At 39.7% G+C, this 25,501-nt stretch overlaps 1 protein-coding gene across 2 annotated transcripts in view; it reads right to left on the minus strand.

Annotated features, from left to right (window-relative positions):
- The window catches only part of ARID5B (AT-rich interaction domain 5B), a 117,569-nt gene that overhangs the window by 51,476 nt on the left and 40,592 nt on the right, over positions 1–25,501 (minus strand). For both annotated transcript variants that reach the window (XM_041404878.1, XM_041404877.1), the window contains exon 3: positions 19,285–19,515. In XM_041404878.1, the coding sequence (XP_041260812.1) occupies positions 19,285–19,515 (231 nt within the window). The remainder of the gene's footprint in view (positions 1–19,284; positions 19,516–25,501) is intronic.

The raw sequence follows: 25,501 nt of genomic DNA on the forward strand, positions 1-25,501 counted from the left end.
CTAGGAGCCTCCCCATCAGCCATGACCTGAAGTTACTTTGTTTAGGAAATCTGACAAAGAGGCTCAGTTGGCCAAACCTACATACCTGCTTTTAAACAGACAAAACTAGCATCAAGACAAATCATCACCTCTTCTGGATTTCCAAGTACACTATTAAGTAATACTTGGACTTCAGCTAAGGTGAATATAAAGATTCATTGTCCCAAGAGATAAATATTGACTGAGGAAAAGCAAAGGTCAAATTGGTCAATATTTATTCAAGAAAATCTAAATCTTCAGAGTGTAACATACACTCTGAATGTCTTCATCAGCTGTCTCTGAAGATCTTTTCATTATCACTAAATACTACAGAAGTATCTTCTCCCCTCCAAAACTGATATGTAAAAAACCCTCAGAAACTCAAACACACCAACTGCAAATAGGAAGCTTTCTGTGCCAATGGCCTCAGCAAAGGGACGTGTTGATTTGTAAATGCTATCTGCCCAGTCTGCATGCCAAAACTCAGTAGCCCTGAACTCTGAAGATGAAAACAACAAAAGCTTTCTGACTCATCGCATGGCAATATTTCAGACTACCATGAACAGAATTTCTTCTTTGGTGAGGACTAATGCAGTCCCTTCTTCCCCCGTCTCAAGTATCTGTAAATTAGGACTGAAATTTTATCTCTGGCTTCTAATTCACATAAAGATTTACCTTGGTACAATGCTAAACAAAAGTTTTGGATGGGTTATAGTCCTGTTATTCACTGTGGCAAGTGTATTAGTCCTAATATTTATCAAAAGTTTTCAGCTTACTGCCTGCTTTCTGAAGGTTTTCTAGCACGCTATTTTTGTCTGAAGCCACAGTGCTATGGACTCTTTTCCACACAACAGCACTGCTGAAAGCAAAAATCCCAGGAAAATTGTAGTAGCTGATTTTTCTGAAGATGCATTATGAAGGAAGACACTTGCATCCTCTGGATTTTCAATGAAGTTATTCCCAGAATTCACCTTAGCACTTTCACACAGCCACTCAGTCATTGGGAAGGTTTTAACACTCCTACTCCTATGTTCATTCAAACAGTCCAGCAGAGCTGGTGAACTCCTATTTCTAACCTTTTGTCTTCACTAAACAGTCAAACGTAGCGGATTTGTTGCAATCACCATGGAGATCTGTTGGTTTCAAATTAGGCACAAACTGTTTGTTTCCTCTGCTATTTTTATTGTGTTTTGAGCCTATTACGCTCATCCCACCCTGCCCTTTCCTTATCTTACTGGCAAGTAAGAAAAACGGGCTTCACTGGGAAGTCAAATCCTAGACACAGCCGCTCCTGAACTCCGTGGAGGACGGCGATGGTCTCCTCTTCTCAACTGCCTTTCCTTACTGTTGCCAACCAGTGAGTCTGCACAAGGTCAGACTACACTGATGGGATGACACAGAAGGACCCAATGAAGTAATTGTCTGCTAACTGGAAGAAAAACGTGAGCCTTGCTTTGTGCGGCTTCATAGTTAGGCCTACAAGGGTTGGAAGAATTAATACACTCACTGCAAAAGGGAGTGGTGATAGGCAGGGCTTGGTCTCACGTGTGCAGTGACACGAATGAACCACCAAGGGCTGGTGGCATGGGAGGAACAGCCCTGGCATGGCAAAGGGAAGCAGGATAGGGATGGGACCATGTGGCAAGGGGGGCAAAGGTGAGGAACTGAAGAATAGGAGAACTGAAGCAATAGGCACTTGGGGGATCTGCACTTCTGGACTGTTTGCATTACATACAGAAAGCAGTTAAATCCAGCACTCCCAAGGCAGGTGCAAGTGTCACCAAGAGACACCTGGGCTATTGCAGCCAGATGCTATGGAGCACCCTCTCACCATGGAAAGGCTCACTGAAAGCACGAAGGAGTTGTTAATTGACTCCCAAGTGAAGTCTCTAACAGAAATTCCTTTGGAGGCGCAAAGAAAGACACAAGGACCGATAGTGCTGAATGTAGGTTTCCCACAGCCCAAGTCAATGGGCTCCCTGTGCCAAAAAATGCAGCAGGCTGGGATCTGACAGTCCCAAAGCTGCGTAAGCCAAATGCAAGCCTTTCCCACAGTTCTGTGACAGGTACACTGCTGCCTTTAAAACAGCATCAAGTCTCCACTAAAATATTTCTTTGCTTCTGGAATCATATGCAATCCATGAGAAAGAACTTAAGTTAAAATTCAAAGGCCAATTAAAAAAACAAAATCAATGAAATGCTTTTATGAAAGGGAAGATTGATCTGCAGCTTATAACTTCCAGTAATGTAATATTCTAGAACTTTAATAAATAATGCTTTTATCTTGATTGCAAAATAATACCCTGCCATGAAAACACAGAGTAGAGGTAGGAAACTGTTCCACAAGAATTAAAATGTCACACTTTGCACAGAACAGAGCATTACAATTATTGGTGAAACACATTTCTCAAACCTGTTAACACAAAATTAACAATTACATACATCACTTAATTCTGTAAGTGCATATCTCTTGAAGTACCCATTAGCCAACCATGCCTAGTTCAGTTTTAATATACATGCAGGCTTTGCAGCACAGAGGGGATGTAACTGTGCAAGCGCTGGCACAGTAAACCCTGAAATGGCAAGTGCTATTAAATTGAGATGCAATCACACTGAAAGGGAAACATTAACAAACAGCAGACAATTGAGAAGAAAATACAGGGCACTTGTGTTCTAATACATGTGCCTCAAAACCTTATATAACTATTCATTGTCTAGTTCATCTGGCCAGGGGCCCCGTTTGCTCTATGCTATTCTATACTAATTTTATAATAATAAACTGTTATACAAGCTTTATGCAGTCATGCATATGAAGAGGTTGTGGAAGACATTACATTTGATTATGTTTCTAGCAAAGACACCATCTTGAAATTAAACATAGCCTGGTAGAAGTTTAAAATTAAAAACAAACAAACAAACAAACAAAAAAAAACACAAAAAAACCCCCAAAACAAACAAAAAAAACCCCAAAACAACAACAATAACAAAAATAAAAACACAAAAAAACCCTAGCCAAAACAAAGAAAACCCCTAACAACAACAACAACCAAAAAGAAAAGACAAATTAAAGAAAAAGGAAACAAATGTAAGCAAACAATTTTAAAACCCTAAACAAACAAAAAAAATCCTTTTTAAAAGGTTCCTTTCCTCCCCTATTACCTCCACATTATGCATGACAGATGAATACCACTCATTCTTGCATTGTATTATATCCCATAATACAATGCTAGAATCTGCATGTTTCTGGACTAGGCTCACTGGAAGACAATCAGTGATTTTTGGAAATGCATGGGTTTTTTAAAACACACTTTATTTTTGTAAAAACAAAGCAAAATGGTTTACAAAGCCAAAAGGAATGCATGAAATAGCTGGGGTTTAAAAACCTGTTATTTTTTGCTTTAGCATGAACCAACATGAGCCACTGAGATGCCTTAGTTAAGATTTAGCTGTACCACAAAACATTCATAGGACAGCAGTTGGAAAACTCAGGGATGAGAGACACAGGGCACAAAAACATATACACTACAAACAAGATCCAATCCAGAAAAGTAATTTCATATTCCACATTTGTCTGTGGAATTGTCTGAGAATTTTCTGCTCAACATTATTTCCAGGTTTATCACAGCCATTCAAAACTGGCTATATTTAGTCACTGACCAGTGCCAGAAAGCACTACCAGACTATAGGATCATGGCATATTTTAAGTTTGATATCTCATCAACTATCAAGGCCAGAAATAAAATGCCTGTTATAATCAGAAAGAGTAAAAGCCTCAGAGCTTCAAGATACATGAGCTTTTCAGCTAAGTCATGAGATATCCCAACTCAAAAATCACATTCTGATTACCATTGTGTGCCTGATACTTCCCGACTACCCTCTACATATTTTGATTTCAACATTTTAACATCTAATCTAAAAAAATCCCATTAAAGCTAGTGAAGCAATGTTTTATGTGGGGCCCCTGAGGCACTTCCACATGCAAATACCACCACCACATACCAAAAGCAAAGAGTCGGCACTCAAGTGGTACTGAAGCCGATGGGTATAAGAGCAAACCCCAAAAAGCTTTAATGCCAGATGCTGATCTAAATCACAGCACTGTCAATTCAAAGTAATTGACTCCTGTGGATTTACATGAGTGGAAAGGAGATCCTAATCTTGTTCTTAACCTTTACTTTTGAAGTAGAGATGATCATAAATCATGTTTTCCTATCCAACAGGAAAATGTCAGAATTTCATAACTTTCTTCAAATCAGGCAGGCAGTCAAAAATGTTCTGAGCAACACTAACAGGCTTTTTAATTTTAAAGCGTCTAATGAAAAGAAAACAACTGGAAATACTTACACAGATTAAAACTCTCATCTCAAATGGTTTTGACAAGACAGTGCATTCTGCTGAATGTGGGCTCAAAGCCCTGTGCTTGAACAGTGAGCACTGAGTTCCCTGAGGTGCTGCAATGGTACAACCACTGTGGAACAGCACCAAAACTCATCCAGAGAAAGGGATGGGTACAGGACATGGCTACACTACCACCAGCTGTCACAGCATTGGCCTTGAGAATATGTCAACCCATGATAAAACCTAATCCTTCCAATCCTAGACCAAGCATTTAATTTCAACTTTTCTGATGAACAAAAGAGGGGAAAAAAGACCAAAATCCAGACATATAGTGTCTGCGGGCTGTTACTGTGGAAAAAAATTCCATTTCATTTAAATGGCATCTTCAAGGGCTAAAAAAAGGCATGAAGGACTTGACTCAGTAGAATGAGACAACTTCGTGTGAGGTAAAATTTATGCCAGATCTAAAATGCAACAAGAAGTGGGAATCATGGCCAATGAAGGGGTGGAGCCAAGCCCTACCAAGGGGTTTGCCTGGAGCTCAGACCCATGGCCAAATGCTCCTACCAAATGAAGCAGGAACCTCACCAATTCTCTAGCTGCAGGAATGCAAGACAAGGGGGCAAAACTCTCTTCAGCCACTAAGGAGTGTTTCTTGACTTCCTGTAACCTATTTAACCATTGCTATCTTGTTTTGGTCAAGGCTTCTGAAACTGCAGAAGTCCATCCAACTGCAGCCTCCTGCAACTGCTTCTGGCTGCATGACCCACCTCATCTCTGCCTTTGATGTGCCAATTGGAGTTTGTATTTGCTACTTTGGGACTGTCTGATTTTCATGGCTCTGCATGCTTGGACCCAGTCAGGACAGCCCTGATGCCTTCTCCAGCTCACCTGAAATGGGAGCTGATGTTACTGCTCATTCATCTTGGCTGCCTTTGCTCTCCCGAATATTTCTGATGGTTGCTAGGCAACTATTGTTGAATACATGCATGAGGCATTAATTGTATGAGCACTTTAAAAGAGGAAAATTCTTTAAAACTGAGGACACTGCCATACCAAAAATAGGATATTTCTTTTATGAAGGGCAACACTCGTGGCTGGGAATGTTGAAGGCTTCAGTATGTCAGAGGCCAGATGAGTCACTCAGATTACTCACATGCAGAGCAGCACAAAAGCAGCATCTTAGCAGACCTGGCTTTATTATAAAGTTTTATTTTAATTTAAGTGCTTCAGATCTAGTTTTATCTTCTGACTGCTGTCATTGGGATATCACAGTCCACATTTTCATGAAATTAATTGCATTGGGTCCAGCTGCTGTTACAGTGTTAGAAGGCAGGGAGTGTATCAATTCAGTACCTTCTAAACCAAACATGGCACCAGCAAGTACTCCTCTTTGCTACACTTCAAAGAGATGCTGTAGTCTCACTGCTGATCCTAAGTGCTCTGTGCTTCTTACCCATAAATGTGGATTTCATTTTATAGGGTCTTTTTTCCCAAAATACATTCCAATGTCATGATCAAGCTCTAAAGACAGTAAACACAGACTTCCGTAAATTGACTTAAACTTCTAAACTAAGTAACTGCAAGGATTTGCAGCTAGGTAATTTTTAGGGGGGGTTGTTTTATAAAAAAAAAAACATCTCGACCATAGCTAAACATTCACAATGTACACGTATTCATCTTAATTACAGGCTGCCTTTCAAAACAACCAGCACCAAAAACCCCCTAAAGAACCATCTTTTTTGGCAAATGAGTACAACGATTATGGTTCATTGCAAAATCGGGATGCTATAAAAGAATGAGGGCAACTGTACTGCTAATTTTAAACATGGTATTCTGAGCTAAGAACTGCTCAAGACCCTGGAAACAACCTCTTTCATTTTTCAAAATTGTGCTCTACCTCTGTGAAAGTTTGTAATGGGACACAGGCTTAGCTCATCACAGTTCAGCTGAGGTTTGTAAGACTTGATGGTGAAGGGACTTATTTAATCAGGGAAGTGAGAAGTACAATCATCAACACCTACTTAAAGTAAACATGCCACCCCACAGCAAACAGCTGTTTTTCACTGGGAGTTCAACTTCCACTACAGTTGCAAATCCAGAGGGAAACACAGGAGGGTGATGACAGAGCTGGAAGATCGCACCACACCTCTCTGTTGAAGCAGCAGCAGTGTCTGTGAGTATCACTTAACGTTAGCAGGATGATCACCATTAGCGACTTCACATATTCTCTTACCCTTTCTGTAACCTGAAACTGCTAATTTCAAATAAATTCATTCTCTTCTATTATCCATTTGTTTCTAACACCTTCTTTTAATTAACATCTCTTTAAAGCTATTGCATAGTTAAGGTGACCAGAGATGTTTGTGAAAGACCCACGGGGAAGACTCAGGAAGCAGACACCCTAAATCTGCAGATGATCTTGCCGTGTGTTGCCACACATTTAAATGACATGCTACTGAGTTACATTTTCCATTTTCACCTGAGGAGACAGCCCTTTGCCGAAGTTACTAAAAGTGGCCTAAAATGGACCTAAAATTCTCCCTGAGCTGATCTGAAAAGAGAACAGGCCAGGGATTGATCAGGCCCCAGAGATGAGAGCAGAGGAGCACACTGGCCGATCAGTGCTCCGAGGCAGGCTACTGCTCATGGTGGATGGAGACAGCGAAGGAGAAGAAAGAGAACATAGGCTGTTAACAGCCCCCTGCATGGATCAGTGAACACACTGATGTTTAGCTTCTAACATACCATATTTCCTCCATAATGCTGTTCCTCATTCTCCTGTCCACAGAACAGATGCAAAACTCTGCCTTGTTTAATTAAGAGTGCAAGCAAATTTTTTGAAGGTTTGTTTTATTGTACAATGGACACAAGATCCAGCACAGTCTAGCCTTACTGGCCTGGATGTTATAAACAACATATATTAATAAAGTTACAGTTTCTACGGCCAGAAGGAATTAGGAGGATATTAACACCTTGTTTACCTTCTGCAGTTACTGGCTATACAGCTGAGTGACTACTGGATGAAGAGTACTGGACTACAGTATCTCTTCTTTGAGCAAGGGTCTTGTCTTTTTACAAAGCAGTCTTGATTTAAATGATTCAAGTAAAAAAGAATCTATGCTACTCCTAGCTAAGTTGCTACCATGGTTAATTACCCCTTGCTGCTATGTAATTGTGCCTTAGTTTCAGCATTAATTTACCTGCTTCCACTTTGAAGCATGGGGTCTTGCAATGTGTCAGCCAAATTACAGAGACCTCTACTGCCACAGGTCTCCTCTTAATGGAAGTACTAACATTCTAGTACTAACTAGAATGACTGGGCCCCTTCTTAGTCTTCTCCTCTGTGCACTAACTGGAGCAATATTCTTTAGTCTTTCACTTAGAAGCAAGTAATCTGTCCCATGAACTGCTTTTTGGGCTCCTCCTTAACCCTGTCCAGTATTTGAATATGCAAAGGACAGGCATCAGAATCAGGTACAAAGGTAAAAGTAGGGAAAAACCTCTCTTCAAAAACACTTCCTGCTCTTCCATGTTCCTCTACAAGCCCATAGTTCAGAATAATACATTTCAGTATTAGCAGTGCAGTTATTCCATGAAATTGTACCACCCTGTTTTGCAGTAAGCCATCATCATTGACTGCCTAACCAAAAATGTTAGCTCTTAGGAGGTTGATAATGATTTCCTCTAGCATTAATGCCAGGAGTAGTAACACCTCTCTATTTCTTCTCTCTATTCCCTGCTTATTAATCCAAGAAGGAGGTCTGCTGTTCTATTCCAGTCAATTGGTTATCTATCATTACCCCAAGTAATTTATGCCATTATGACCAACACAACAGCCCTAAAGAACACAGATGCTGCCAGATCACTAAAAGACCAAGATATACCTGTATCTAATACTGAGGCCCAAACTTCAGCTGAAATGTAATCTATCACCACTTCACTCACCTTTGGCCCATCATGGCCAATATATCAACTAAAAATATCACTAAAAAAGTAATAATTGCCAATGACAAACCTACACAAAAAATCCACGCTACTTCTTTTATTAAAATCTGCCTTCACTTTCAGGACTTATGTAGGAAAACAAGGTCCTAGGGAGAAACTACCAGCATCCACTGGCTATGGACACATCCAGAAAGTGACTGCTGAAGTCTCTTAAGCTATTTGTGTAAATGATAAACTAATTGCCCGTGATCCGTTTGATCAGGTTTACAAAGATGCTGACAGATAACGAGAACTTAAACAGCATATTGTCAATAGAGAGAAAAAGCCCTACTCTGGATCCCCCTCAACGCCTTCACTTGATTTCAGAGAGAGAAAACTATAGCAAGAATTTTAATGACCTATTTTGCCTCTTTTGCAATTTGATTTAAAAGCAAATCCACAAAATCCCAGGCACGTGGAATTTACATTCTGCAGAAGTCTCACCCACCAGCAATTACTACTGCAGTGTTTAAAGTTTTAAAAGAAAACAAACCCAACCTGAACAAAACATTATTTTTCAATTAATTTTCTTACTCTAATTTCTCTCCACATTGCATCATCTCCCAATTACTATGATTTTGCTGAGTGTGCCAGTTTCTTAAATACACAGCTATAAAATGTATGGACTAATTGTTGAGCAGAACTGAAGAGCTATTAAAACTGCAATAGTACAGCACTTCCAATGGTAGTCTATTATTTCTACATGATTGGTTTTGTACAGTCCAACTCATGCAGTGAAACTCTTAGATAAATTAACTCCTTCATTTTGACATAAACATCAAAGGGAGAATTAAAGGAGAACGAACATTATTTTCTGCTGCTATTTTAGACCTACTGTTCATAACATCCATGAACATTCCTAGAAAGTTACAAATTATTTAAATTGAGAAAGCCATTTGCTGTTTTATCAAGTCTGTAATATACAAAATTTGGCTCCAAAATGATCTCATTTTCCCATTTCATGTTTCTCTGTCATCTACATGGTAGAGCATGTTTACAGAACTTTATAACTATAATATACAATTCAGTCATTTCTAAACAGCCCTGCAAGAGTAAGTCTGAAATGTACACATTTTAAAGATTACTTAGTGAACACCAAACCCTTTCCCAGCTGTTTTAAATTTTGAATTTCCCAATAAATGAATAACATACTAAAAAAGCAAACAAGATCTGACATTATTTAGTCTAAGTTTCTAAAATGGCATAACATCTGTGGCTAAAAACAATTCTGAATAACTATATTTAACTAGAGCAGTATTCTATTATTCATAGCTCATTTTCCTTACAGACTAGGGGACCTAATGTGGTGTTCAAGCATTTCAAACATTTCTTTTAATTGTTTAGTCCTTCCAAGAGCCAAACGACTGCAAAAAGGGGGAAAATGTTCACTCATATCTTTTATATATATTCATGTGACCAACCCATGATCTCAGTTAAGTGCCACGACTGTTCATTAACACACATCACAGCCCCCCAGTCAGCACGGCGAGCTTTGAAACCATGCCAGAAGCAGGGGCTCAACAAATGGTACTTTGACCTTTTCACTACTAACTTCAATCTTTATTAAAATCTCTCAGACGTCAGCTCTGTCTCTCTCCTTTACCATCTTTTATGGGCTCCTGAAATACCTAATATTCATTCATTAAAGGGAAAAGTTTGTTACATTCTTACATAATGATAGATTCCCCTTTCACATGCAATCGGCTTGTGAAATGCCTTTGATTGAAAAAGAGAACGAACCACCCCTCTCCCCTGCCAAACAGCTCTAAATTCAGAATGCTCACTCACTTCCAGGGAAATCAAGCATGCTGCCTAATATTAAAAAATCTCATGGCACCCAGGCAAGTTTAACTCTGTTTTATGTTCCCCTTATTAAATTTCACCTTAGCAACACAAAAAATCCTCACCCCGCTCTTTTGCTTGCTTTTTCAGTTTCATGTTTGCATCTTTACTTCCTTGGTCCAAGCATTTAAGGGGGGACAGAAACTGAATTTTTTTTTTGTCCAGCAGTTTCAGTTCCTTACAATAGCCACCAAAACCAGCAATCCTATGGAGGAAAATGCAACTAGACACAAAGAGAGGCTTTGATCATTTTTATGGTGCTCAAGCATAGATCTGGGGGGAGGAGGGAGGAGAGAGGGAGAAATCATGATTTTTTTTTTTCTTTTATTTGCCTACCAGTAATTAAATAATTACACATCAAAAACAACAACAACAACCAAACAAAAAAAAGAACCACAGAAAAAGTTCTCATGAGTCATTTATGTGTTTTCATTCTTTGTGTAAACTTTCTGGCACACCCTATATGCTTCATTTCTTGCTTTAAATAAGTAAGTACTGGAAAATATGCATAGTATTTGGAACCAAGGGGAATGACACATTAATTCGAAGTTTACTTTGTGTAAGTTTGCATTTTCCAAATTTGAAATGCAACTTCAAGGAAACCTAAAACTCACCTTCAAGCTCTGATTTCTCTCCCCCTTCACCCACGGATTATGCAGAAGGTATAAGCTATTCATTTAAGCGGCACAGTGAAGTATCATCATTAGGTGGCTTAGTTGCCTGGGTTACTCCTATCAGCCTGACCAGTAGGGAACCTGGGAAGCGTGAGCTCCAAAGGGGGGAAAAGTAAACAAAGTAATGAGTAACAGTTACAGCTCCTTAAAATGTGTACATTAACCTCGCTATTGGGAAACTATTTGCTTTTTAGAGGCAGCACCCTCCGACTGAAATAATGATAAATATTTTGGAAATTCCATCTCAAGCCAAAATGAAATTACCTGAGTGCACTCTCGGAGAACAAAGCTTTTTAGTATACCTTCAAATGAACTCAGGTAAGTTTACAAATGGTCTGTACCTAAAAGACCATTAGCAAAAATTGCATTTGTTTTTATTGAAAGACAGCCTCAAGTGCTGACATGTAATATATGACATGGGATACATAATAATACTGTTAAACCAGTTCTGACATAATATTTCCCTAGGCATAATAACCACAAATGACTGCTTTAGTTAAGAACTAGCCAGAAACAAAATAGATCCACGTAAAAGTAGCTTTAACCATAAATACCTCAACAATATTTTATGTCACTTTGTAAAAAAGTTAAAGGAGTCCCATAATAATTAACAACAAAAACTTCATGTTCTTTACTGTTGTATGGTGGTTGTGAAAGGTTATTTCATAGTCCCGCAGCTGCCAATGCTGTAAATTATGCAGGCACCAAGAAGCATTAAGGAGAAATAATAGCAATTTAAACTAAGGCTGACGTAATTCATGATAAACAGTCATTGGAAAATATTACAATGTTGTCTTTTTTGAGTGGGTTTAATCAGAAGAATGTGACCATATTCTGACACAAACCACTCCACTTTTCCATTGTATGGGAATGGGGGCCCTTCCCTGGCCATAAAGGTTTCCCTTGGTCACTGCCCACTGCTGAGCCCCAACACCTCAGGGATGCTGCTCACAAGGCTTGGGTTGCCAGTGCGCCCAGAGTTCTGAGACACATCTCCAGAGTCTGAGCAGGCCTGGCGGTCCAAGGGAGGCACAGAAACCAGGGGAACACTCAAACAAGGATGTGCTAATGAAGGCATATGAGGCAAAAGAGATGGCTCCAGAAATGAGACCACGTATGATGGACATGGCTCACAAATATGATGAACACAGCCCATCTTACTTTTTGCTATGATCACAAAACATGATTTTGATAGCTGAATTGTAAAAGCAGCCATCAAGGGGAAATCTTATAAAGAAGGAATTAGTAATGAACATCAACAATCATTTATTGAATGGACACCAATAAAGAGAATGCATGTGTAGGAGATGACAAAACGCAGGCGATGGGTTACATTTATCAGGCACAGAAGAACAGCTCACTTGCAAATCCTCGTTTGCTGGAACTACACATTAATTCTCTGCTGAACTCTGTCTGGTAAAACACGTCAACCCCACAATACCATCACATAGTCACTAACCTAAAAAATAAACTGAAGTTCTGGGCACACCGAGGCCTTTGACTCTGCCATGGGCATTCGAGAGAGAGGATCTCTCACCTCCTGTCCAGTGAGAGCCCCAAATCCAGAGCTATCCCAGCCCAGGCCACACTGCGCACCCCATGGCTCACAGCCCTGATGCTTCTCAAGCACCTGGGTCACAGCAGGCACATGGTGTAAGCCCCCTGCCTCCAAGACTGCTGCTCAAGGGCACCTGAAGAAGGAAGGAGCCTCACCAAATTGTCAAGTGCCCTCCCATGGGAGCAGCTCTCTGGCAGTGAAACCGGTGGATGCTGCAGCTCCCCTGCTCTGCTGTGCAGGGCTGACAGCCACAACCAGCCCTGGTGGAGAAGGGACACGGAAGGAATGGCAGAAGCAGCTTTTCAAGCAGTACCTGCTCTTCCACTCAGCATCTGCTGTCTTCCTGAGGGCAGCAGGAACATGCAATCCAAATAAAATCACTGTCCTCCATCAAGGAGCTTTGAAAAATATAATGAAATATATATAGTGAAATATAGTGAAAAATAATCTATCTTACTATATATCCTGGTTACAACTACGGTTGCTAGTGAAAAATCACTAAAAAATCAGAAAGGAGTGGAAGCTAACAACATTTGTTTCTATTGAAGTTCTTGCAAACAGAAAGGTACTTTATCTTACTTTACTACATATTACTTATGTTCACTTAACAGCTTGCTGTTAACATTGGGCGAGATTCTGTTTTTGGTTAACTGGTGAAAATCTTGAGCAACAGCCACAGAAGTGCATAGAGGTATGCTGGATTTACGCCACTAAGGAAGGCAGAATGTGACCCCTTATCACTGCCTTTTTGCTTTGAGTATACAAATATTTTATGCATTTCAATGAGTGACAGAATGCAAAACTTGCAAATATTTATTTTTAGCTGTATGAGGAAAAAGCAATTAGAGCTAAAAATGTTAAGAATGAAGAAATCACTTAACAGAAGCAATTATGTTGGGCACATAAACAGCTCTGCCTTCAGACATTTTATTCAAATGATGCAGAGCACACTAGAAAATATCAATTGTTTAAAAAAACCCCCTCCAAATATTTTTTCACAACTGAAAAATCTATCATTATAAACAACATCTGGGGATCATTAATATCTTGCTCTACAGTTGAATTAACAAAATAAGAAAAATCTGACCAGAATCCGGAACATTTCCAGATTCACTTTCCCAAGCTAAAAGCTTGTGTTTGCAGAGGTGGGGTGGGAGGGAAGAGGAAATGTACGTTTATCTATATTGTATATAGGACTATTATGCATTAATCACTACTTCCCCTCCAGGTATGTCCTGTTTTTGTTTTGAGAGATCTAAAATTCGAAATATTTAGCTAAGCCACCCTGCCCAAGACCTTGGGAAAATTTGCATATTTTTCAGACTGTTGGAGATGCCACCGTAAAGCTCCATCTAAGGAGCTCCCAGTATCCATGTCAATAAAAACTCTCCATTCCTCCTATTGCTGTTCTAAATGTTTTAAACATTCCAGTCTTTGCAGAGGAGCACTAACACCAATCCCACTCTAATATCACATCTGTATTAAAACAAAGAAGCCTGAAGCCTCTATATAGAAACTTCAGGTTTTTCTGAATTTCACTGCTATAAATTATCCTGCAGGTAGCCAAAACAGACAACAGCAATAATGCTGATACTTTACATCAGCTGAAAAACTTTAAAAAACACCCAGTCAGCCCAAGTACAATTATTGTACTGGAGCTAGTTTAAAAAGAAAAGCCAACTTTGACTCACACAAATAAAATAAGTCACCAACAGGAAAACTGTATTTCATTGAGACTGAAAACATTCTTCCGTCCTTTTTTTTGTTTGTTTTAAAGACTTGTTCCCTGCCAAGGTTTTATTTTGTTAGGTTTTTCCCCCAAACAACTGATTTTATCTGTGAGTCACAAACTTCTGTAAACTAAGATGCATAATGAGAGCAAAGACCAAAATTCAGCTATACCAAGAGTAATGGCACCACTCTATACCCTGGAGTCACCAGCTTTCGTGCCACAGAATTTTTCTGGCACGTGACCCATCCCTAAAAAGCCCTTTCTCCTTCATAACGCTGCTCTTCCAGGGCTTCCCTGGCCAATGACAAGAAGGAGGGTAAGTCTTTCTGAAATTGTTGGCTCAGAAACTCCAGCAGCTGGGAGGACTGGTAAGTCACCCCTCATTCCCAACCACTCCCTGCCAGCCCTGGAAGTGAGACAAACTGCCTTCTTCATTGTTTTACAGGGAGAGATGAGCTGCTGAAGGTTCTGAGATTTGCATTTTAATGTAGATAACTTTTCCCCTAGCAAGCAATATATCATTAAGTTTGGTTTGGGGGATGGGGAGGAGATAAGAGGGACCTGCAATGCCCTTTTGCACATGTTTTTTTTTCAATGAGCAGTTTCCCTCTGCATTGCTCGTGTTATGGCCAAATGAAGATGGTTAATTTTTCAGAGAAAAAAATGTATTTATACCACAGTAGGTTGTAGTTCTCTCACTTTTTGGTATTAAATTTTTCATTAAAAATTGAGTTTTACATGCAACCCCAAAACCTTCTTTTGGGCTCGGACATGTGTTTAGAGTACGACAGAGACCAAACATATTGTTAAATGGCATACTGGACCCAGCATGCTGTAAAAATAATCCAGAATGATTTAAAATTTACCAAACAGATTTTGAAAATTGAGAAGAAATAAGGCATTCAGTTTTCTCTCACACTCTTGTTTATAGAAAAAGCAAGCCCATCCTCACACAACGAAAGACAGCCTTTGGATTCATCTTTAGCAGACAGCATTTATAACATTTATCTAGCAAAGCAGCATGAAAAATCGTTCTGTATGAGATTTTCACGTGGTGACGCTGATGGAGCTGAAACTCACCATCACCGAGACCACAGCTGGATCACAGAAAGATCCTGGCTCATTGATGAGCCCTGGAAGCCACTCCATGCCATGGGGCTGGCACAAGCCTGGCAACTGAAGTCACCTTTTTTGGACAAGCAAACACAGAGGACATGTGCTGCTCTAGCAACAAGTGCACACTGATTTATGCCCAGTGACCTTCAGATACACCTTCTGAGCACTCAAAGTCAGCTTTGCCTCCAGCTAGATCACTTTGGTCTATAATGAAAATTATTAGAAACCGAATTTTTCATTCCTTCTCTCCTTCAGCACATATGACCACACAGCAGATGCCAGTAAATTATATGCGTTTATGAAAGTTATTCAGCAACAGTAACCCCAGAGGCTGATAAACGAAAAAGATTTTGAAAAATGTCTCGAGTTGAAGAGAAATGAATTGTTCATTTTCATTGCTCGTGTTCATTTCCTTATCCACCTGGACTGCTTCACACTGGTGAGGACCTCTAATTGCTCTTATTTCAGGAGAGGGATACATGTGCAGTTTGACTGCAGTCACAGCCAGGAACGTGGGCTATCAAGATATCCAAGCATGGTTTATGTCTTCTGCTTTCTGAACAGAAGCAAGCTTTTCAGCATATTTGCATTCTGGAAGGGAACCCTCCAAGGCAGTTGGATTAACTAATCAGCAGTTATATCAACAAGAATGGGAGCAGGAGGCTTCCCACTCACAGCAGTCTTTCCTCTGTAAATGTAGAGCAAGTCCTTCTGTGGCAGGCTGCAAAGAAATACACACAAATGTTTGAGCCTTCCAGCTGCTGAACCCATTCCTCAGCAGCCTGCTCCTCCAGCAGCCTCCTAGATGGGATGCTGTGGCACACTGAACCAAACCAGAGGAGAATCAGAAGAGGATCATGCAAGAAAACGGGTCCCAAATATTCCTGTCCAGAGCACTTGGGCACATGCCATGCAGCAGTGGGCACGCAGGGCAGAGGCAAGCACAGGCAGCTGTGGGCTTGGGAACACCCGTGGCAGCCCAGGCTGGAGCTGGAGGGGAAGCTTAGCACAGCCTGAGCCTCACAGAGGCTCTATGGAAACACAGACCATGCACACAGGACTGCCCAAAGCCTTGCTGCATCCCTCCCAGCCATACCTGTGGGAGCTCACAGATAGCATCTACATACATCTGCTTTAAAAAGTCCCACACCAAACAATATTTATTGTCAACAAAACTTAATTCTTCTTCCTCATTTCCAGCTTCATTTATTTTTGTTAAACCTTACAAAAGAGGGGAAAAATAGGCAAGGAGTATGAGAACAAGTCAGAGCTCAACAATTTTTTTTTTTGTTGTAAATTTATAATGAAAGTAGAGAGGCTATTTCCAGGAAAAACACTTTAGTCTATTAAAACTACCTAACAAGGACAACAGCTTACATGCTGGGGGTTCTTTGTAAAGGTGTTTCTGGTGTCTCATTTGTGACATGCTGTATCTGTTGCAAAATACTCCAACATACAGAGAATGTGTAAAACTTGCCTCAAAAGCAATGCTTCTGAAGAAGACCTGGCATCCACATCGGAAACCAGTGCTTCCCAAATAAAGACATCAGCAGAATGTATTTCCCAAATTTTGTATTTGCTTTAGAGTTGGGAGAATTTAAGGTAAAAACAGTGAAAATACACACTCCTATCTTGTTCCTTCTACACACTTACTTCATTTGCAAGGTAAGAGAGGAACAAAACCTTCAAACTACACGTGTCTGGGTCTCCTTATAGACACCTCTTCAGAATTTTAGTCACCATTTTTGTAATCTGGTATCCCCTCAGATTTGACTGATAAACACCAGTGCCTTAGAGTAATCTATTTATCTACTGTACCACCCTGCCTCTGTTTAGCCTTAGCAGTCATCACCTTCCACATGTGACATCAGTCTACATGCTATCAATATAAACTGTTTGTATAATGAAGCGTTGTACATTTTATTGTCCTGCCAGCAAAGAAAAGGATAAACTAGTACTTTGCCTGCTGTCTTCAACAAAGGTAGCATAATTGACACCATACATTTCGTAATGCAGATATGAAACCACACACTGGCCAGTTTTTCCTTCCTAAAACAGCAGGGCTTGCAAGTTTTACATCATTATTTTCATAATAAATACTTTTAAACAGTATTTTTCGGGGATTTTTTTGGCGACTCTTTTTTTTTTTTTTTTATAGGGGTTTTAAAAAAGTCTGCTTCTTAAACCAAACTAAATTTTAAATACACATTATTAATTTCTATGGCTAAGATTTCTGTGGCTCTGGTTGATAATGAGATAATTGCCTCGCAAAGGTCAAGAGAATGGCATAGTTGGCTTTCAGAGGCTGAACAAAGCACTTGCTATGGTTCACTAAGCGTAGTTTCTGCATCATTCCACATCTCTTTGATTCATCTATTACTAATATTCCATGATATACTTGCATTATGGATCCAACTATTTCAACAAACCTGTAATCAAGGAATGACCCTGAATAAAATACTCCACAGAAAGCAGATGGTAGGCTCATCAAACGCCTTCAAGCCTAAAATAACCTTTCTCACATAAAAAGGAGAGTCAATTACAACTGAACTTTATATTCTGAGTTGAGCTCAGAGTAAATAAAAACCAACATGATACTATTGTATCATTGGACCAAACTTCCAGGGCATTTAATTCATTTTTTTCACCACCACCACCCCCTAAGAGCAACCAACACTTTTATTAATAGTTCATTCAAAATCTGTAATGTTTTGTGTGAGTGTGAGCAGACTTGACAGTTTGGGCCAGATTCTGAAAAATCTTGACAGCACAAAACTAAAACTATTCGCAGCAGTCATGTGCTCCAGTGACAACACCACGTGAGGAGGGATCTCCTCTGCCTTTTGGGAATGGAGCGGCAGAACAGCAGAGCAGCACCACCTTACAAAATGCCCCAATGCCACCACATGAGCCAGGGTTTCTCTGCTGTCACAACAATGCCTGAGCTGGGCACCAAGCTCAAAGCCAGTGTCAGTGTGCTTGAGCTCAGAAAAACAGGTAGATGACTCTCCCATCAGAAACATTCCCTCTCATTGTTACATGTTTAAGGGCATCTGCAGACTTTTTTTATCTAAGAGACTATAGGAGCTTCCTTGCAGCGATGCGGGGTCCTGCAAGAAAAGGTGTACCCACCACCATGCAGACTTTGCAAGCATTGGCCACAGAACTCATCCATCTGGTGATACGGGGCATAAGACTTAATTCTGTACACTGCTAAAGAAACTACACTGGACCCATTATGGGGTGCCTACACAACATGACTTCCGCCACATATTCAAAGCACATCTGCTGTCATTGGGATGATGTGACACCAAGAAAATCCTGTGTGAAATCACCTCATTGCTATCAGGTGTCAAATCTTGCAGTCCTTTCCCCCAGCTCTAAGGGGCTGCATACTCCTTTAGAGCTGCAGGCTATTCTCTACGCCTCTTGAATTAAGAGGTCACCTCCCAGAAGTATCTTTGCACTCATAAAATCAAGCTCCTAGCAGTGGCAAAGCCCATTATGAACAAGCCCACATTCCAAGATGACCAGAAACACACCAGCTACAGCTGACACTTTCAGGGCCCGGGGAGCACGCTGACGAGTGCTCTGCAACAGCAAGGGGCTCTGCCAGGACTCTGTCCTGTTTTGCATCTTTTAGCATACTGCACCAAAAACGACTTCAAAAAACTAGCACACACTGTAATGCTTCTGGAAGAGAGGCTATAGGTGAATGGTTAAGGTAGATGAACTTCAAACCCAGGCATATCGTTTCACTCACACCCACTCACTGTGCTACACTCCACCCATGTAACATTATCTTTGATTGTGAACTCAAGTTGCAATACTGAGATCACCAGTGGCAGAAGCCTTCAGTCTTAGAGAAGAAAGAGCATATTTGGTACTGATCATTTCAATCATAAATAGCATTCATGGTTCACTTCAAAGGAATCACATCTTCCCTTTGGAAATCAGTGGATACTTAAAAGAAGAAAAATGCCTTGTGAGAAAAAGAAAATAGCTGTAATAGGACTTACCAAACTCATCGCATATACTTTCATTTTCTATTAGGGTAGGGTGATCAAATGTATCCCGACAATAGAAGATTTGGGGGTTCTTGCTTGTTACTGCAATGCCCCCAAGGGCTAAAACGAACTGGTCTGTTAGTATTGACGAGGGCTTGTCCTGAATGCGCTTTAACATGGAACGGTAGCGACAGTACTGTGGGTAGCTGAGAATTAGAAGGTTTGAATCTTCATCATCCTCACCTGGAAGAACAGAAAAAAATACTCTTAATATATCAGAAAAATACAAAACAAGAGCTGCAACTCAAGTATTTCAGAAAAATTCATTTTGTCTTTTCTCAAGACACAACTTTTATAGTACACTGGGTCTGGAAAGAAAGGTTAAAAACCAGTAATTCAAAGAAAGTTTAATAAAATAGGTTATTTTCTGCCTTTCTGCTCAGTTTTCCCATACTTACAAGGACTACCTGGATGAGCAAGAAAACACTGCTCTGCTGAAGTTGGCCAAGGGCCTTAATGAAAGTGTTCTCCATACTTTGCCAATTTGGCTGCTTCAATAGAAATATAATCTGTAATTTTTAGTCAGTTCCCCATATAGCTTTACTACACTCATGTTTACATCAGTTAAAATATTATGTTAAAAATATGTTAATATTTTATAAACAATAATATACAAGCCTCAGAGCATATAGCTATTACCTCTCCTTTCAAGTCCCTGATACTGGCAACTACCAAAGGACCTCTGGGCCAGGGAGGTGGGCTGATCCGACCTGGTCATTGTGGCTAAACACCAAGAGGTGGAAGAAACTTTCTTCACATTAATTGCAAATGCAGCAGGACTCAATAAAACTCCTACAGAGCACAACAAGCAAATGAATTTTCAAACAGCTTGTGCGGCTGGGCTCAAAATATAAAGCAATCTAGACTGCAGAGCTTTCCATTCCTCCATGGTTTAGATGATATCACGTATGAAGGTGGCAGATTTTGAAATAACACAATCAAGTGTCATCATATAACCAGAAGGAAACCTAAGAGGAAAAAAACCTCAACTAGGGATACAAACATGAGAAATTACTCATTTGCAGGTATGCAGCCAGTACTCATCACTTCTTTTTATGCTCATTTATCTCCTCAGGTACGTAACTGAACATGGCTTTCCAGGCACGCCAACGAAGACAAAGCAACAGCATTCACTTTACGTTTTCTGTTCTACTCTGATTACTGAATAACTCAGCTATTTCTTCTGCCAGAGACAAAAGGTCTACTATTTAATCCCATTACTAATACTGAAATCATCATTCTTACTCCTAAAGTAAAAATCACTTCAGACATTGAAAGAAAAGTCAGATCAGCTCTCTCCAACCAAATATGATGCACAACTCATCTAGATTCAAGTGAGGCAAAGAAAATGTTGACACATAAAAGGCTAAATTTTAAGAAGTCTCTGGAAGCAGATATATCACCTAGAATGTCATCACTGCAGAAGAATGCAATGCTGTAAAAAAAAAATCAACACGACAGACGGACTTGCAAAGCACTGTATTTACTAGCACAGCTCCTGAAAGTCATCACTTTTAAAAACTCAGAACTCTCACCACTATCCTGACATAGGTGAGGAGACAAAATTGTGTTAAAAAAAACCCAAAAAAACCCAAAAAAACCAAAATAAGGATAATACATTTTGGTAAACAACAATGGCATTTTCTAAGAAAATAGAATTGATGGCCCTAAAACCCCTTTTGGCCAATAAGGATGTGGTCATGCTTTTCTTTGTTTCAACAAGTATCCCATAAGCCTACACAACAGCATGATTGAGCCAATTGCTCCTGGGAATAAGGCTCTCTCTTCTTTATTAGGAAACTCTAAAAATCAGATCAGGAAAACTGTTCTAGGAATTAAGAAGCACATGATCTGTCCTTTAACTCCTTCGAGAGTTGCACGTACGCCTGCTTGACGGTTATTACTACTTTATACCTTTGTACAGATAGCAGCGAGCTGAATCTGTCGATCTGACAGCACTTTTCTTATGCCAGGATGTGGTCAGCTTTTTAAACAGGGTGTATATAAATGTACGTCCCACGTGCCTTTGTAGTAAACCATTAGTTTCTAGACAAATGTGCTGCAATGCAAGTCCCTGCACAGAATTACACAAACTTTGTACCCCTGACAACTGACGACTTAACTCAAACCCCCTGGCATAAATTAAAACCAAGTAATTTTTACAGGATCACTTTCATACATGCTTGTGCAATTCCAATGAGTACTTTGCGATGCATTTGTTTCCTTTCCTTTTTTACTCCAGGTTCAATAGATACATCGAAGAATGAACAAAGGCTGAATAAACTGAAAATTTGCTTAGTGAAAGACAAACACAGTGTTCCTGGAACAAAGATTTTTTCCTCAACCACGCCCACATGAGAAAAGAGAAATCAAAGCAGACCAATCCCTAATAAAATGCAAGCCCAAAGACGAGCTATTATTTGCTTTTATCAAAATCTCACACGTGCCATTTAATGGTGGACTTCGTGAATATTGCAAGTATTTTTCAGAAATACGATCAGAAAGAGTTCACTTTTATGAGAAGCAAAGCTCAAAATATGGATCACATTCCATTAAATTAAGAAAAAAAAACATGACTTCTATAAACATACAACTGAGATATTAGGAAACCAAGATGCTGTATTTTTGAGTTTCATTTTAGATTCAACAATCATAACATGGTAGAAGATAATACCTACTGTATTCTGCTTCAGTTGTGAGGCTCAACTGAAATTACTCTAATCCTATGCTTATATCATAATTGTGTGGTTTAATAACACCCTCCAACATCAACTTTTCATTTATTTTTATATTTCAGGGCTGAAAACAGAGAAACTGTAATTAGGAAGCAAAATTCCACCCTTGCCTTCCAAGCACTGCCTATATCTGCAGAGATATAATCCAACAGTTCCCTTTGTCAGGGGTAAAGAGAGCTGGGATTTGGCACAGCCTGGCATTTATGTTGGATTACATGTTCTTCAAGTTGTCTTTGTAAGTAAGAGATGCATGAAATGCCAAACACAATGAATCTATGCAAGAACTGACTTTTCAAATCAGCACAGCCATTTTTAATATGTAAGGCAAGACAATTAAAAGCCCCAAAAGAAAAAAAAAACCTAAAGCCTGTTAAAAGGACGAATTCCTAACAAATCCATCTAGAGCCACAACTATTTACAGAGAGAGCAGAGAAAAAAACCCCTGTAACATGCTTTTTGTTTGCTTGCTTCAGAAACATCAGCCTATAATGTTATTGCTAACTGCCATAATCTACCCTCAACATCAGTAAGCATTATTTCTCTTTAAAAAGACCTTCACACCAGGATTTTATAGAGCTTGATGGAAAAACTATGCATGTTCCTTCCTGTACCTAATTACCTCAACTGAAAAAGCTGCCAAGTATTTTGCCCTTTAGTTCTTTTAATCGTATTAGTGCAAATGCATTTGGATGCCAACAGAAACAAACATTTTAAGATTTTTACTTAAAAGATTCCAAATATGTATGAGGCTGGTGCTATGAAAGCACAGTCTACTTCTTCCCAGAAAGCACAGAGTTATTCTTGCAGAAGAAATATGAATTTGTGCCTCTTGTAAGACTAAACGTCTAGTTTCGACCCAATTTAAGTAAAATAATGTCAATATGAACTGCTCTCACAATGATTTATGCTACCTTCTGTTACTTTATTACATTAGACATTCCTTTCTCTAAGCTTTATACTTTTTGCCGTCCTCCTAGCAACCACATAAAGGCTGAGTACCAACTTTATGTGCCTGGCACCCTTCCAGGCTCGACTGTTATTGATAATTATATTGAAGTTTCAATTTAATTGCTACTCTGTTGTGACACAGAATATTTTTTGTAATTAGGCTTTTCCCATTTTCTGTCCATTCATTTTTTGCACTACTGAAAATGACTTTTTCGGCCCAATCCCCCCTCCCCTCTGTGAAAACGCAAGCAGAACAATGATACAGATAAGGGTCTGTACATCTGTTACTATCATTAACAACTCAGTAATGTGAAGGGAAGAAAAAAAAATGGGAAAAAAAAGCTGAATATAATTTCTCAGAAGGTAAATTTCTTTTCAGTTTAAGTACTCTTTTTCTTCTTACAGTTACTCAATGATTTCCTGTTCTAATTACAAGACATTATACAGAAAGTAATTTTTAAAAAGGAAATGTACCAGCACAGGAGGCTAAACAGAAACACTTGCTTGGTATGGTTTGAAATTGCAAATTTTTACATCTCTTATCAATCCTCTGCTTTACCTTTGTACAATATATTATACCACACATCTACCATTTCTTCTGAAACAGTTAACACAAATGTACACATCAAAGGGGAAACAACACTTGCAGTTAAACTGCAGGCAAAGGAAAAAAAAAAATCAATTTTTTCCTTTTCCATGTAGCTGGTAAGTTGGAGGCAAGCCAAGCCTCGGAGTGGAAAATATTAAAAAGTTAAAAAAAAAAAAAAAAAAAAAAAAAAAAAAAAAAAAAGCAGCAGGCTTGATTAAAAAGCAAAAGAAGAGATATTCAGTTCTAGATCTAAATGAATAAGCCACAAACTATTTCATAAAAACATACTGTGACGTAAATTACACATCAGTATTGCACTGTTGTGGTTATTTTGAGAAATGGCTTGTACTGTAAGTCAGCTGGTAAAACCCCACCCTTAATGATTTTGTAATTCTCCATACAGCAATCAACCGGAGCAGTCATGAAATTGCTAAGAAGGAAAACAGACAGAGCTGTAGAGAGTTTGTAATAAAAAGATAATGTACTTTTAACATAACAGAAGTAGAAGATTGGTTTTATTAACTAAAAAAACTACTTAAAAGGTCCCAGGCTTGCCATTTGTTTTGATAAATGTTGACACAGATCTTCGTAAGATAAGCAATGGAAGCACCAGGGGAACCAGATAAAATGGGACAATGCTTTGGTGTGTGGGTAGCAAATTGAGCAAGGGAGCTATCTGGAATATAGAGAGAAAATGAAGGAAGTTGCAGGGTTCTGTCCATCAGGCTCCTCTCCCACACAGTGCCCTCGCTCTCTGCCTTCTTTCATAACCCTCTGTTACTAAGGGGGTCTCCCAGAAGATTCACATATCACAATTAGCTTATCATTGCTTGTATGCATGGCTTTGACCATTATCATCAATATGCAGGGGATACTGAGGAAATGGAGGATGCATCTGGGTGTCTGAGGGACTGGTGTGGTGCTGAATGAACACAGTTCTGACCCCTGTGATGGGAGGTGTCCTGACTATTGCAGGGCAGTGTGTTCACTCACCTCCCAAGACCCTCCAGCTGTTAAGATCTAGTTCTCCTTCTCTTGTTCTGCTCCTCTGGCAATGACTTTCTGCAGTATAGGCATGAGAACACAGGTGCAGATGAAGCAAAGATGTGTAGCTCACCCTTCAAAACCAGTATCTGCAGGTCAGGCAGGCTCTACATATATCAGAGCTGCCTGTTCTAATAAAAACCCAAAGAAAGAGAGCACAGTTTCCAGCAGATGGAAATGAACTTACCACACAACTACCTAAAAGCCCTGCATCTCTCAAAAGGTCCAAAAGCAACAGAAACAGCAGAATGATGAAGGAATAACTACAAAAAGGAATAAGAAACTGGGTCTTTATGACGTCAAATCTTTAAGAGGAATCTTTAAGAGGAGTGAAGCAATGAGAACAGCTTCCCATATCACAGTCCAGCTATAGCCTGCCAAACATTTCCAAACTTCCAAGAGAACTACAAGTGGCTAAGCAGCAATGACAGTCATCACCTGCACCTCTGGGGATTCCTGTGTGGGCAAGAATAGCTCTCCCAGTGAAATAACCCTCATGGCATGATCATGCCTGGCTCCCGCCTGACCACTTCTCACACTGAATTCTTTGCACAGACACAAGGCTAAGAACCACAGCAGGAATCCACACCCCACAGCAGGAATCTGCTGTGGACAAGGAGCAACAGCTGAGGAGTTCAGGTAGCTACATCATCGTCACACGGCATGCTCTAGCACACCGATCCACCCTGTCTGCAGCGCTTAGGAAAGACTTCTCAAACACAGCTATTCCAATCCACTCTGCCTTTTCATTCCCATGGTCTTTATTCACACTAGTAACGACACTTGGTGTGCCTCAGCTGGTTAATTAATCACAAGACCTAAAAATACTAATCTAAGAATGTTATTTCTTTCG

The sequence above is a fragment of the Onychostruthus taczanowskii genome, unplaced genomic scaffold (genome assembly GCF_017590055.1).
Source record: "Onychostruthus taczanowskii isolate IOZ18803 unplaced genomic scaffold, ASM1759005v1 scaffold22, whole genome shotgun sequence".
In the NCBI taxonomy this organism is placed as follows: domain Eukaryota; kingdom Metazoa; phylum Chordata; class Aves; order Passeriformes; family Passeridae; genus Onychostruthus; species Onychostruthus taczanowskii.